The sequence below is a fragment of the Mesocricetus auratus genome, unplaced genomic scaffold (assembly GCF_017639785.1).
Source record: "Mesocricetus auratus isolate SY011 unplaced genomic scaffold, BCM_Maur_2.0 Super-Scaffold_100009, whole genome shotgun sequence".
Lineage (NCBI taxonomy): Eukaryota > Metazoa > Chordata > Mammalia > Rodentia > Cricetidae > Mesocricetus > Mesocricetus auratus.
The window spans coordinates 5,023,455-5,037,323 of record NW_024429193.1 but is presented as its reverse complement, the minus strand read 5'-3'; the positions used below and the strand labels follow the sequence as shown (position 1 = coordinate 5,037,323).

At 45.9% G+C, this 13,869-nt stretch overlaps 1 protein-coding gene across 7 annotated transcripts in view; it reads left to right on the top strand.

Moving 5' to 3' along the window:
* The window catches only part of Slc44a5 (solute carrier family 44 member 5), a 288,547-nt gene extending 275,050 nt beyond the window's left edge, over positions 1–13,497 (top strand). For 5 of the 7 annotated variants that reach the window (XM_040751568.1, XM_040751571.1, XM_040751570.1 and 2 more), the window contains 9 exons: positions 462–549; positions 931–1,193; positions 1,837–1,931; positions 3,744–3,847; positions 5,844–5,917; positions 6,945–7,015; positions 7,131–7,219; positions 8,670–8,754; positions 9,370–10,383. In XM_040751568.1, coding sequence (XP_040607502.1) covers positions 462–549; positions 931–1,193; positions 1,837–1,931; positions 3,744–3,847; positions 5,844–5,917; positions 6,945–7,015; positions 7,131–7,219; positions 8,670–8,754; positions 9,370–9,482 — 982 coding nt within the window. In that variant the 3' untranslated portion in view covers positions 9,483–10,383. Of the gene's footprint in view, positions 1–461; positions 550–930; positions 1,194–1,836; positions 1,932–3,743; positions 3,848–5,843; positions 5,918–6,944; positions 7,016–7,130; positions 7,220–8,669; positions 8,755–9,369; positions 10,386–11,709 lie in introns of those variants that run through there. The other 2 variants (XM_040751569.1, XM_040751567.1) reach the window with 2 other exon arrangements.
* The last annotated feature ends 372 nt before the right edge of the window (positions 13,498–13,869 follow it).

The window sequence follows — 13,869 nt, the reverse complement described above, 5'->3', positions numbered from 1 at the left end:
TGCATTTGCTCATAAGTGCTCTCCCACGTCCCTTACCTGCCTCCCCCCTCCCCAATCTCTGGATAACAGATTTCTTTGTCTCTAGAGTCCACCTTGCTGTTTGGGACCAGAGCTCAAATCCAGAGTTTTTCATCCCTGTGAAGGTGACGAACAACCTAAAGAAGTAACTAGATTTGTCAGTCAAATTTAATCCCCACCCCCACCGGGCTCACAGGGTTCTGTTCTATTCTGATGCACGGTCTTGGCAATAACCTAAGAAGGGTCCTCTGTACCTCTCTGGTTTCTCTGTGTCACTGGCCCATGAGGGCACCAGTATCAGCCTCCTAGGAGGGTGGCCATCAAAGCATGGGCAGAAGGCATTTAAAGCTCATTCCCCCACAGTCTGCAGACCTGTGGTTTTTCTTGTCTGTTTGTCTTGAGCTCAACAGCCAATTGTTTTATCCTTAATCAAGTGTGCTCAGTTTCCTGGCTACATCAGGGGTGCCAATATTCAAAGTCATGGTCCCGGAAGGGGGATGTATACACGAAGACGAAACTTGCGACCCAGAGGTGAGTCAAAGAGTTCTGCTACAGCGCATCATGAAAGCTGATGCAGGGGAGATCGGTACAGAGAGAAAGGGAAGCGTTGGGCGTAGCGGGCAGAGGCAGAGCTCACCTGTCTATAGTCAAACTCAAGAAGACAGCGTGGCACTGAAAACATGAGTGCCCATAAAAGTGCGGCAGGTAGAGAGAGGGATGCATGTGGATGATGATAAGCCCTTTCTGGAACTCATTAAAGTCTATCAATATGTCAGAGAAGTAACAGCCAAAAGGAGTGGGGGTGGTGGCAGGGGTGGAGGGGGTGGGGAGACCGAATATCCAGTTGGGCCACAAGAAAAAAAGTCAGAACCACATTCGATACCACGTTCCCGTATTTTCTCCCGAGTGCAGGTTTTTCCTGAGACTCACATTCCCGTAGTCTGCCCTGGGGCGTCATGCAACTTCGCTTTCTACGGTGCGAGGAGCGTGTATCATGAGTACATCATCGTCTTCCAGATCTACAACCTCTTTGCCTTTCTCTGGCTCGTAAACTTTGTCATAGCCTTGGGCCAGTGCACCCTCGCCGGCGCCTTCGCCTCTTACTACTGGGCCATGAGAAAACCCGAGGACATCCCCAGGTACCCACTCTTCTTGGCGTTCGGACGAGCAGTGCGGTAAGCTGAAACACCGGACTCCGGGCCCCTTTCCTCTCTCTCTCTCTCTCTCTCTCTCTCTCTCTCTCTCTCTCTCTCTCTCTCTCTCTCTCTCTCTCTCTCTCTCTCTCTCTCTCTCTCCTCTCTCTCTGTCTCTCTCGCTCTCTGTCTCTCTCGCTCTCTCTCTATCTGTCTGTCTGTCTGTCTCTCTCTCTCTCTCTGACGTTCATTCTTTGCCGGCGAATTCTAGTGGCGGAGGACTAAACGAGTTGAAAATAGAATCTGAGATTGGTAGGCGCTCATTGCCTCCAGTTGCCCAGCCACGTTTTCAGGATCCCTTGCCCAGAGGTCAATGTCCTAAATCCCATAGGCGACCGGAGATGAGCGGGCATAGAGCTGGACACCAAAGGGATTATTAATTTGTGTCCCCACTGATCAGGCCAACCCCTCCTCTAGGAGAACATATTATGGGTTATAAAGACAAGACAGATAATTAGTTTCAAATTTCCTGTGGAAAGCTCCACCAATTTCATAAGAGATTTTTAAAAAAATCAAAAAACACCTTCACTTCTGCTGAACCCTTTTACCCATGAAACTGTTCAAGAGGCACCTGTACATTCAGAAACATCGCTTCACCCCTCCGCTCTGTCTTGTCTCCGCCCAGGTACCACACGGGGTCTCTAGCCTTTGGATCTCTGATCCTCGCATCAGTCCAGATGTTTAAAGTGATCATAGAGTACCTGGACAGTCGACTTAAAAGTAAGCTTGCCGAGCTGATCAGACGCTCCTAGATAAAAGTGGGGGGGGGTGTGCAAGGTGACCTGGTGGCTATTGCGGATCAGGGTGGAGACGAGAGAATTGTAGGGAGCTGAATGTAGTTTTGAAACACAGCCCAGCAGTGCTTGCTAAGGGTTGGGTCCCAAGAGGAGGGGTGGGAAAACTGGGGAACGGAGAGCGTCTGGTGTCCTGACACATAGCTGATCTTGTGGAATCCAGGAGAAGCAAAGTTCAGAGGATTTGAAGAATTCTGTCCGAACGTATTACTGTGGAGGAGCATGTAGAGATACCATGTGTGCAGTTCCAGGCTTAAGACAACTGTGAGCCCTGACATCACTCTTCATACACGGCACAGGCAGTCTACACACACACAGGCTCTGTTCATGCTGTATTATTTCATGCATAGCACACATTTCCTGATCAAATTTCCTGATTTAAGATAAAACGACAGCTCTGTCAAAGCAGGATGGTTTGGCGATCAAGTGAGCATGTAGACCTGGGATAGCTTGTGGATCCCACACATAAATTCTCACCTTTAAAAGTCGGGAAAGGCTGGTCAGCTTAATGGTGATAGAAAAATTGGAGAGGCCCAATGTAAATGCACGCAGTTGGACCCACACTTACAGTAAATACAAAGTTAACCCAAAACACATCAAGGATCTCAACACACAGGATAACACTGTAATACTTTTAGAAAAAAAAAAAGAAAATTTTATGTCATCGGATTTGATGGAAGTTTCTTGATTTCACACCAAAAGCACAATTGAACTTCATGAAAGTCAGCAACATTCATGCATCAAAGGAACGACAGAGTGAAGAGACAGCCCCCACATAGCGGAGGAAAATCAGTCACAAATAGCAATACTAGAGAAGGGACTCGTGTCCAGAACACACACGGACCTCCTGTCTCTCCGTAGCAAGCAACACAAGTTCAAAGGTGTCCCGAGGAGTTGAGAAGACATCATGTAGACAAGAATGCTCAACCAAGACTGAAGGATGCAGTGTCATCGTATAGGGACGTACAGACCAAACCCGGCCACCAGAGCAACCACAGCAAGCAGGCTGTGAATAGCGCCGTTCACATGTATGTGAATAGCACCGTTCACATGCAGAGACACTGGACCCTTGTGTACTTGGGCTGTGAATACTGCTGCACAGGGCAGAGGGGCTGGACCCTTCCATACAAATGCTTCACGGCATAGCCACCAGCGGAACAGCTGAGTTTGCATAAAGCTAAAATTGTAATTTCATAGTCACCCAGGGAAGGACTTCTACACTGCTCCACAGTATCCGTGACAACAGTATTTACCATAGCTGAAGGGTGTGAGCGGCCCGCATGTCCACTAATAGTGGACAGGATACACCTGTGTTATATACCTAGAGTGGAATGTCAGTGTCACAGAAAGGAAGGAAGTGGTCAGTTTTGAAAACATTATGCCGAGTCAAAAAAAAAAAAAAGCCAGATGAAAAAGAATCCTCTTTGTATCACTCTACTTGGGATTCCTAGAAGAGGCAGTCCTATGCCAGCAAGTAAAATATAAGCTGGGGGAGAGGGACTTAGAAGGTGATTTTTGCTGGGCATTGATTTGATTTGATAAGAACTTCTGAAAATGGGTAGTGAAATTATTTTACAGCACTGTAAATGTGCTAAGGCCACTGAATCATAGACAGTTGAATGGCTAAAATGTCAATTAGGTATACATCACAATTAAAAAAATTAAAACCTATTTCCAGTGTCATCATTTTGGGTCTGAAGGCTGAGAGTTGCTAATGGACTTAAATGCCCTCCCACAGAGGCACAGAACAGTGTTGCCCGGTTCCTACAGTGTTGCCTACGGTGCTGTTTCTGGTGTTTGGAAAAGATGGTGAAGTTTTTAAACAGAAATGCCTATATCATGGTAAGTGGACCCCTGTTTATTTATGGTACCCTTGCTCTGCCCAGACCCCATGTTTACCCTAAAGCCCAGAGAGCGTTCTAGTATCAAGTGATCGAGTTTCTTACTGTGATGTGTGTGTGTGTGACTCCCACACACGAGTCAGGGCTACACTTTTCTTGAGATGTTAGTACCTTTGATATCTCACTGAAGGGGAAATATTTGTGTTGAAATTTTCAAAGTGTGCTCCAGGTCGGAGAGATGGCTTCGAGGGTAAAGGTGTTTGCTGCCAAGCCTGACGAGCCAAGCCAGCCCTAGTCCCACGGGGTGGAAGAAGAGAACCAAATCCTTCAGTAACTTCCACTCACACGCTGTGGAGCAGGCATACACACACACACATACACCACATACACATGCATACACACATACACACTCACACACATTTACACATAAACACATACACATGTACACACACACACATACACCACATACACATGCATACATACATACACACTCACACACATTTACACATAAACACATACACATGTACACACACACATACACATATACACACGTACACACGTACACACACATACACCACATATACATGCATACACATACACATGTACACATAAACACACACATACACATGTACATACACACATGTACACACATACACACACATACACACACGTACACACATACACCACATACACATGCATACACACATACACACTCATACACATGTACACACACATACACATATACCACATACACATGCATACACACATACACACACATGTACACACACATACACACACGTACACACATACACATACACCACATACACATGCATACACACATACACACTCACACACACATGTATACATAAACACATACACACAAACACATAAACACACACATACATATACATACACATGTACATACACACATATACACACACATACACACATGTACACACATATACACATACACTTACATATGTATACTCATACATGACACATACACATGTACAGACACATACACATGCACACACACATACACCACATACACATGCATACACATGCATAGACACACATACACATGTACATACACACATGTACACACACATACACACATGTACACACATACACACATGCACTTACATATGTATACTCATACATGTACACATACACACACATGCACTACATACACACGCACACACACATACACACACGTACACAAATAAATGTAGCTAGACTTTAAAATGGCAAAGCTGGGAGTGTGGCGGATGAAACGGTGCTGTGTGTCTGGCAGCTGTGTAAGAGGGAACCTGTTGCCCCAGTCCCTTCAGGGAAGAGACTGCCTTTCTACGAGAGGGATTTGCACAATGTTGAGAAAGGATTAATCATTTTAATGAACTTTAAGTAGTACTAATGCTTGCGCAGATCTCCATCCTGTTTCCCGTGAGAAGGTGGAAGCCCCTAGAGCTTCGTTGTGTTTGCATAGCAGACAGAAAAAAACAACTCTCTCAAAACGCAGAAGCCGCCATATGATGCTTGCTTATCGTCCCAGTGGGGAGGGGGCTGGAGATGGGATTCATACAGTCATGAATCGAAGGCTCAGTTTATCTACAGAGAGAGAGAGAGAGAGACAGTGCTGAGCCTTTTAGTCAGTAAATCCTCATCGTAGACAGGATCGGCTTTCCTTGGGGGTAATTTTTTTTAATGGGATGACAATATCCAATCCACTTAGTACCCACTACAGCTGGATATTTCGAAGATAGAACCCCTCATCTGAGACTTGAGAGGAAGGCCTGCCCCTACATGCACCCTTGGCAAGCCCCCTAGTGTCAATGACCCTGAGAGTTCTGTGGGGTCAAGGACAGAGAGCTCCTAGGCATCCACAAACCCAAATGTTGGACCAAGGACAGGGTTGCTAGTGTGGAAGATGGCGGTGAAAGGTGTTGTCCTGGGTGTTGCTTGTCTGTGCTGCTAACAAGAGCGTCAATCATTTTCAGATTGCATTATACGGTAAAAACTTCTGTGCATCGACACGAGACGCTTTCTATCTGCTTATGAGAAACATTTTGAAGTAAGTAATCAGGCCGCAGACAATCTGGTGAGACTTGACTTGACATCCTTTGCTTGTAGTGACCCGGGGATGTTGCTGGCCTCATCAGCCATGGGTGTTGCCTTTTAGTTTGATAGATTTTTTAAAATAATTTATTTATTTAAATCTCATTTTATGTTGCAGCATTGCAATCAGCATTCACTTCTTTTCATAGCTCAAAGTTGTAGTTCCTTTCTCCTACCTAGGTGGCTACATATTTAACTTTTATTGTCCTTTCTGAAAAGAAGTTCTCCAAGAGAATTTCATTAGCAACTTCTTGATGCCAATTTCCTCCTCTCAAAATTATTGGGAGTTGGGTGTGCAGAATCAGAGATCACATTCACGGTTCTCAGGATCCAGAATCCCCTTGGTAATCCCACCAAATGACAGTAAAGACCTGTACCCAAATTATCTGGTCAAGTTAAGGGACCTTTGTTTTCTGTGAGATCTCCCTAAAGAGGGGTTTGAGAAAAATAGCACCAAACACAGGAGAAGGTGGGGTTTATATAGTCCAAAAAAACTTCAAGGCTAGTAGGGTTTTTCAACGGTTGGGGAATTTCCAGAGGAAATTTTGGTTGTTTAGGAACTTGGCTAAGCATTTCAAAGTTATTTGGCAGAGCATCTTATCTTTCAGGGTATTGGGAGCATGTCCAAATTCCAAAAACAGGTTATAGCAAGGTCAACTTGTGCTTTGCAGCAAATAGAAATGGACTTGTTCTGACATTACAACAAAATTACTTCCATCCTTAAGATGGAGTCAAGCTGGCCCATTACCTTAGGAAGCAGAGACCGAACCAGACACCCCTACAATGTCCCCTTCTGTGGTCCTCATTAGAAATAAGAACCTCATGTCTGGCTTCCATGCTTATGCCTTGCACTTAAACAATTAGCAAAATTTCACCAAATACACGGGGCAGTGAACCCGTGAGTCTCTCTACCTCGTGCAGATTTCGAGCACGGAACGCATCAAAGCCTGAACTATACTTTCTTATTCCCCCTTGATGCTCAGGGTCGCAGTTACAGATGAAGTCACGCACTTCATACTGCTCCTGGGGAAAATCCTGGTCTCCGGGATTGTAGGTGAGTAGCGATGGCAACACGGATTCAAAGCTGTAAGGAGTTTGTGGCTTTGCTACAAAAATCTCAAAAACCCTCTCTCAGTGTAGGATATCCGTGTTCTGCTTTTTCCACGTAGGTGTCCTGGCCTTCCTACTCTTCACAGAGAGACTGCAAGAGATTGTAGAAGGACCAACAACCTTAAATTACTACTGGGTACCTTTTCTGGTAAGAGTTGGTGTATGGGACACTAACAAAAGCAACGTAGGGTGAGTGGCTTTGACGGCAGGAATGTGCTCGTCACGATTTGAAAGGCTTGGAGGCACCAGGCGGGCAGAGGTTGAGTCCTCACACCACAGGCTGGAGAGAAAGACGGGCAGACCCTGTCTCTTTGTAGAAGGGCCCAGTCCTTGGATAAGGGTATGGCTGCTCTGACCTCAGTAGCTTCCGTGGCCGTCCCCATAGCTCTCTCCTGAGTTCTGTCTCCCTGGAGATTGTAGTTCTAGTATAAGGATGCGGGGGACGGTTCAGTCTTGGAAGCTTAGCATTAGTGGTCTCACGATTTATGAAGAGACGGGAACGTAAGAAACGCGAAAGGAAACAGAAACAACGAAGTCGAGCGTTGCTGGTCTTAACCTGTGTCTCCCGCTCTTTGATGTCCGGTTCCTCGGAAAGGACTGCCCTGCTGATAGGGCTGCACGTGGAAGGTTAGACGGCTGATCTTCCGTGGGTTGCATTCCTAGGGACATTAGGAGGGCGGTAGAAGCCAGCCCAGAGTACACTTGCTGCTGTGCCACTAGATACAATGGCAGGACCTTCTGGAAAAGAAGCTGGCCTTGCGAGTGATGTAGGCAACTGTAAGCCAGGAGCTGACTCTCCCCCTCTCCCCCTCCCATGGGGCTCTAACTTGGATGAAGTGGCTCCCCCAAAGGGAGTGGATGTCTAAGTAGAGAAGCCAACAGTCCCAGTCACAGGGGACAAATAGATAGCCAAGTAGTCGGGCGCCGAGTGGAGCCCTGCTGGATCCAGCCATGAGTTAGCTCTCCTAAGCTGTGTGATGTAGGAGTGAGCCCCACAAAGCTATCCGTCCATGAGGGCGGGGACAAGGAAATTAGCACAGGTAGAGATGAAAGGAAGCGAAAGGAAAAAGGACCTCCTCTTTTGGAAGCCGGCCACGCTTCTGACTCCCAGCTTGTGTGATTCTCTCTCTCTGGTAAATAAATACATTGTATTCCCTATTGCACTGACTGTCATCTGACCACACTTCTGACTCCCAGCTTGTGTGACTCCCTCTCTGGTAAATAAATACATTGTATTCCCTATTGCACTGACTGTCATCCATAGCCCCACAGTGTGACATACATGCTTCTCTTCCACTTGTCAGAGCAGATGCTGAGTAACTTGAGGACCCAGGTAGCACATGCTCTTAACCCCTCGGTGCTGAGATTCTTTGGGTAGGAGTCTCGGTGGTCATGTGAGCGAGTGCATTTTTTTTAAGTCTCAGGACAGCGTGCTATCATAAAATCAAAGGTGTCTATATTGCAGATGTTCCCAGCACAGAGTACTCCAACACCTCCTTGTCCTGCCTTCCATTTACAGCTGCGTTGTTTACAGCTGCGTTGCTGCTGTTCTGAGTGGAGTCAGCAATGTGCTCATTCTCTTCCTTGTCTGTTCACAGACTCTTGTGCTCGGATCTTACCTGATTGCTCATGGGTTCTTCAGTGTCTATTCGATGTGCGTTGAAACCATTTTCATCTGCTTCTGTAAGTATCCGGTGTGTGTGTTTGTGGAAAACTGAAAGATGAGAAGGTTAAAAACTTAGTTGCCTACCTGGCTTGGTGATTTACCGTTACCTAACCTCGAACGTAAAGCAGCAATTACTTGGAAGGAGACCTTACGTGTAGATGTCCTTTAGTTCTGTTTTGGGGAGACTAAAGCAAGAGGACTGACTGTCAATTCCTGGCCAGCCTGGGCTACATGGCAAGGCCTTATCTCAAAAGCAAAGAGTCTTGAGCTATGAAACTAAGTCTTTGTTTTATGCTTTCCACGGAGTTAGTGATGTGTGGCATCTTTGTCACTTCTGGGAAACGAGCTGATAAGAGTTGAAAGGTGGCACTTTAGAAACCACGGGAAGAGCTTGCTGATAACCATGGAGATAAAGCTCCTAGGGTCCCAGGGGCCTGGTGTCAGGTATTCAGGGACCCTGCTTGCAGGCACAGGCCAGTTGGCGCCTTGTCAATCACCGGCGTTGCGTCTGTTTGCCTTGCGTTTGACACGCTAACACTGACTTCTCTGGTTTCTCCCTGTTCAACTGTCCAATTTGTAAAACTCTGGGTTCTCGTTCTGCTGCGGCCCCTGCCTTGGCTGCCGGTACGCAGGTGAAGATCTGGAGAGAAACGACGGATCAGCAGAGAAACCTTACTTTGTAACCCCCAGCCTGCACAGGATTCTCACCAAGAAGCGTCCAGCTCCCCAGAGACAGAGAGAGTAGAAAAGCCTCAAGCAGAAAGGGTTTTTTTTCTTCTCACTTAGGTTGATTGCAGTGTGAAGCTGTTGCTTTGGAGCAGTGTGCAAGCTCCATGCTGTTTCCCGAAAGCGTTGCAATTAGTACCGTCTGAGGGATCGGGCATTTGAAGGTGGCCAAATTTACTTTATAGACTGTGGTCCCGACTGCAAAAAAGAAAAAAGCCTGTAGCTGACAATGTTTTACTGACTTTTATAACTTTGCTAGCCTTTCTTTTTATAAGTGTATATTTGTAAGGGATATTCAGGCAGTTGTTTTTACTACAAGACTATAAATGTGTAATCAATTAGCCATAAGAACGTTGAATTGCAGTTGACCGGCGTATGATTTGTAAATATGGTGCTACGTTCATAGTTACTGTTTAAGCTGGTGAACAGCTCTTTGAAACTGTGATTCAACTCGTAATCCTGGTTCCCTAGACAGCCTCTTTCAAGTGAGCCCACGACCAGGCGTGTGAAAGTGTGGGTGCCACGGATTCAGCAGCCAGCACTGCTGCAGGGGAAGGGAACCTTGGACCCTCGTGGTTCATCTGGTTCAGTGAAATATGAGGCTCGTATTGGGGTCAAATCTAGACTGGGGAATATCGTTTCCGTTACGACGAACCTTTGGCCACCCTGAGAACGTTCTGAACACAGCGGAAGTGGCTACCTCGCTCGTCTCTTGCCTTTCGCCCGAGTTCCCCCCGCCCCGCCCCCGTTCCAGCCGCACTGAAGGCCGGTGGACTAAGCGCCTTGTCATTGGTGCAGACCTGTATCCCTGTGACTTCGCCCTGCAGAAGGTTTTTGAATTCAGCTTTCAGTGGAGGAAGAAAGCCGGTGGGTCCGTTCAGATTTCACTCTAAGGCAATAGACCAGTGGCCTCTTCTATCAGGTACCAAGTCTGATGGTTTCGTGGGTGTGTTGGTTTCACATCGGGAAGTCTCCCCGCCCCCAACCCCAACCCCAGGGCTTAGAGAGGAAGCTGGTTTGTCGTGGGCCACGCCCAAATCTCACGTGGGTGAAGGAAAAGTGTGAATTGGACCCCTACACCCTTGCCTGCTTCTTCCCTGTGTGTGGAGGTGGACCACACGGGCTAGTTCTAAAACGCCCCTCCAAAGAGCACGGGATTGACCAGTGCCCTTTTGGTTGTGATGATGTTAAACTTATGCCAGATTGTCTATATATTAATAACGGAACGTGTGGATGTCAATACGGCCCTCACGTTTGAGAGTCGAGATATGTCCTTGAGTTATAAGTTACTATAAGCGCTAATTTATTTATTTATTCTCAAGTGTGTGAACCTAGATTTATAACAGTTTTACGGAGACTTCCTACATAGAGCCAGTTATACCAGACGGTTTTCAATGTACTGGTCCACATTACATGACTGCCAGTAGCTTGTTCTTGGCCTATTTTATTGAAATTCCACACACCCGAATGTCATTTGCCAAAAGGGCCTTGTTCATTCTCTCCTCGATGAGGTAGAGAGAAGCAACCACTTACCTATTTTCTTGAATTTTGGTAGTGTTTTGTTTTCAAGTGTGCTAGAACCTCAACGAAGACCTTTGGGAATGTGACATCTACTAGTGACTCTGTAGCTGCAGGTGTCCGCCGTAGCCAGGAACTTATGATTGTATGTGGACCACTGTCTGGATGGTGATAAAAAATCCTTTAGCTGATTCAGCTACAGATAAAATCAGCTGTAGATCAGATGTGAGAAATTAGCTGTCTTTTATTGCTATGCTGTGGTATATTTCTGCTCAGAAAAAAAAATAGTCTCCGTTTATTACTTCTGTAATTAAAAGGCATAGAGTAAAACATGAATGTTCTTTTTGGAGAAGAATTTTAGAAGCCATTTTCTTACACAGCAATTAAAAGCTTTTAAAACACAGAGCAATATTTTTCAGAAGTGTCCGTGGAAGGATTTGACAAAGACTACTTAATTGTCGCTGGCAATTTGGAAACGGACATTGTAATGTAGGAAGCCAGTTTGTGCGGGGAGTAAATGTTATCTCCTCATTCATTCCATGGAAAAGTCTTGAACTGTCTCCTGTATTAACAAGGGCTAATTGCTTTTCCTGGCTGTTTACAACGGTGCTCGCGGTTGTCTATACGAGCGACGTTGGGCGTTGCTGTGCAGCGTGCGGGCAGCAGGTGGCGATGTTGCTCCTCCCACCGCTTTGTGTGCTATTGACTTCTGCCCTCCTCCCTCCTAGTGGAAGACCTGGAAAGGAACGAGGGCTCTCCTTCCAAACCCTATTACGTGACCCCGGCCCTAAAGGACCTCTTGATGGAGCCAGGCGAGGAGAAGAAGAATAAGAAGCGGTAGGAGAGCCAGGTGGGCATCCGGCCGCCTGTGTCACCTCCTGCTCCGCGGTGTGGGTCCAGCACTCCTGCCACAGTGCTTTGGTTGGGGACATTACGTATCCACAGCCTCGCTGCTGCTTGGCGTTCGCGGCTCATATCAAAGCCCACAATGTAACCCGTGAAGCCATCAGAAGGCGCAAGGGGATTGTTAATAACATGCAACATTTTTATACTAAGATCTTTCGGCTTGTATTTTCTCTTTTTGTTTGTTTGTTTGTTTTGTTTTTACATAAAGTGGCTTGGACGTTTTGAAAACTATACTGAATACATTCCTATTCTTTTTTAGCATTAACTCAATGAAGGACTGTGATTTAAATCAATAGCTCCTAATGTATGTTTTGTTTGTTTTGTTTTGTTTTTTGAGATGACAATTAAAAGGCTTCTGCAGAGAAAATTGATAATTAAAGCAAGGCCCCTGTCCCCCCACTCCTGTCTGATAGCCAACCGGTTAAGCGGGCTGCCCGCCTTGGCTTTTGCCTGTCTAAGCCGAGAATGCCTCCTGTGAGAGCTGTCCAGCCCTGAGCACTCAGTAGCTCTCTCACAAGTGCCTTCCTGGCTGGCCAGCACTTCCCGCGTCTTGTGGGAAAGTGTGGAGACCTTGTCTGAAGAAACCACACCCTGCAACATCGAGGGACGAAAAGTCTCCTCACGTTTTTCATTTGTTTGTTTTTGTTTGTTTGTTTGTTTTTTCAGTTTGTTTTGTTCTGTTTTGTTTCCATCTTGCTCTGTGACCGGACGCCTCTGATCATTTAACTACCCCTGACAACCCTCCACACCAGAGGAGTGTGTGACACCAACAATTCCCCTTGCGCCTCGTGGGCGTTCACAAATGTGTGCTACCCCCAAGCAAAGCAGCCCCCTGAGAGAAACGCCTGCTGGGTTTGTCTTTGCTTTTACTAGAAGACGTTTTTTAAAGTGTAACCATTTTCTATAACTAGTTCCTTAAAAATACAGTCGGCCAGCATCTACACATCCCATGTCTTGTGGGAGTCACACAGGGAAACTTTTCCCCCCTCAGAGGGTGGCAACAGGTGCGCCCTGTGCTGAAAACAAAAACAAAAACAAGAAAAACCTCTGTAACTCATGACTCCAACATGGGAGCCTGCTCTGTATACATCATTCTGCTGACAACGTTTTTATATGAAACAACTTGTTTACCTGTTGGCTTTTTTATATTATTATTGTGCCAGCAGAAACAAGAACTGTTTTTGATTCAGTGTTAAATAATTTTGTGAGGATGGCTAAGCTGGAAAACTGACTGAGTTTTTACCAACTCAGACTCAGAGCAAGTCAGCCCCAAGGTGGAGATTAAATGAGTCAATCATTCGTAACTTACTATCCGTTTGTCAGTGATCTGTTTGTTGGAGGGTCACTTTAGATACTTTTATACCAAAAAGTTCCCACTAGCGCCTTGCGGTGTGGGCTCTTCCCCCCTCCCGCCCCACGCCTGGTGGTTTGGGCTCTCCTGAGCCCATGGCGGCATGGGTTATGTAGTCACTGTGTCTCTGCTATGCAGGAACACTGAAAGTGTATGGTCTAAATACCTTTGGTAGTTACAATGGTTAATATTTAATGGCATTTGTTGTTGCTCATTGTATATTTGGTTTTTTTCTTCTAATAAAGATTTTGATAACAGAGTAAAAGGCTGCCCTTTCATTTCTTTAAGTTAGAAAAGAGATTGTGTGTGTGTGTGTGTGTGTGTGTGTGTGTGTGTGGTTGTACATGTGTACATTTGTATATGAAGAACAGAAGGCAAGTTTGGGTGTCTATCTTCCTCAGGCACCATTAATACTGGGTTATTTTGGTTATTTGGAAGTTTTTATTATTATTAATTATTTATTTATCCATTAAGGGGTTGTGAGTTTTGGGGGAAGGAAGGGCTTTTCACTGCCCTGCTGTTTGTAGATTCGGTTGGGCTGGCTGTCAGTGAGCCCCACTGATGTTCCCTTCTCTGTCTCAGTGCTGGAATCGCAAACACGCATCCTGTTGTGACTTTGGTCTTGTCTTTA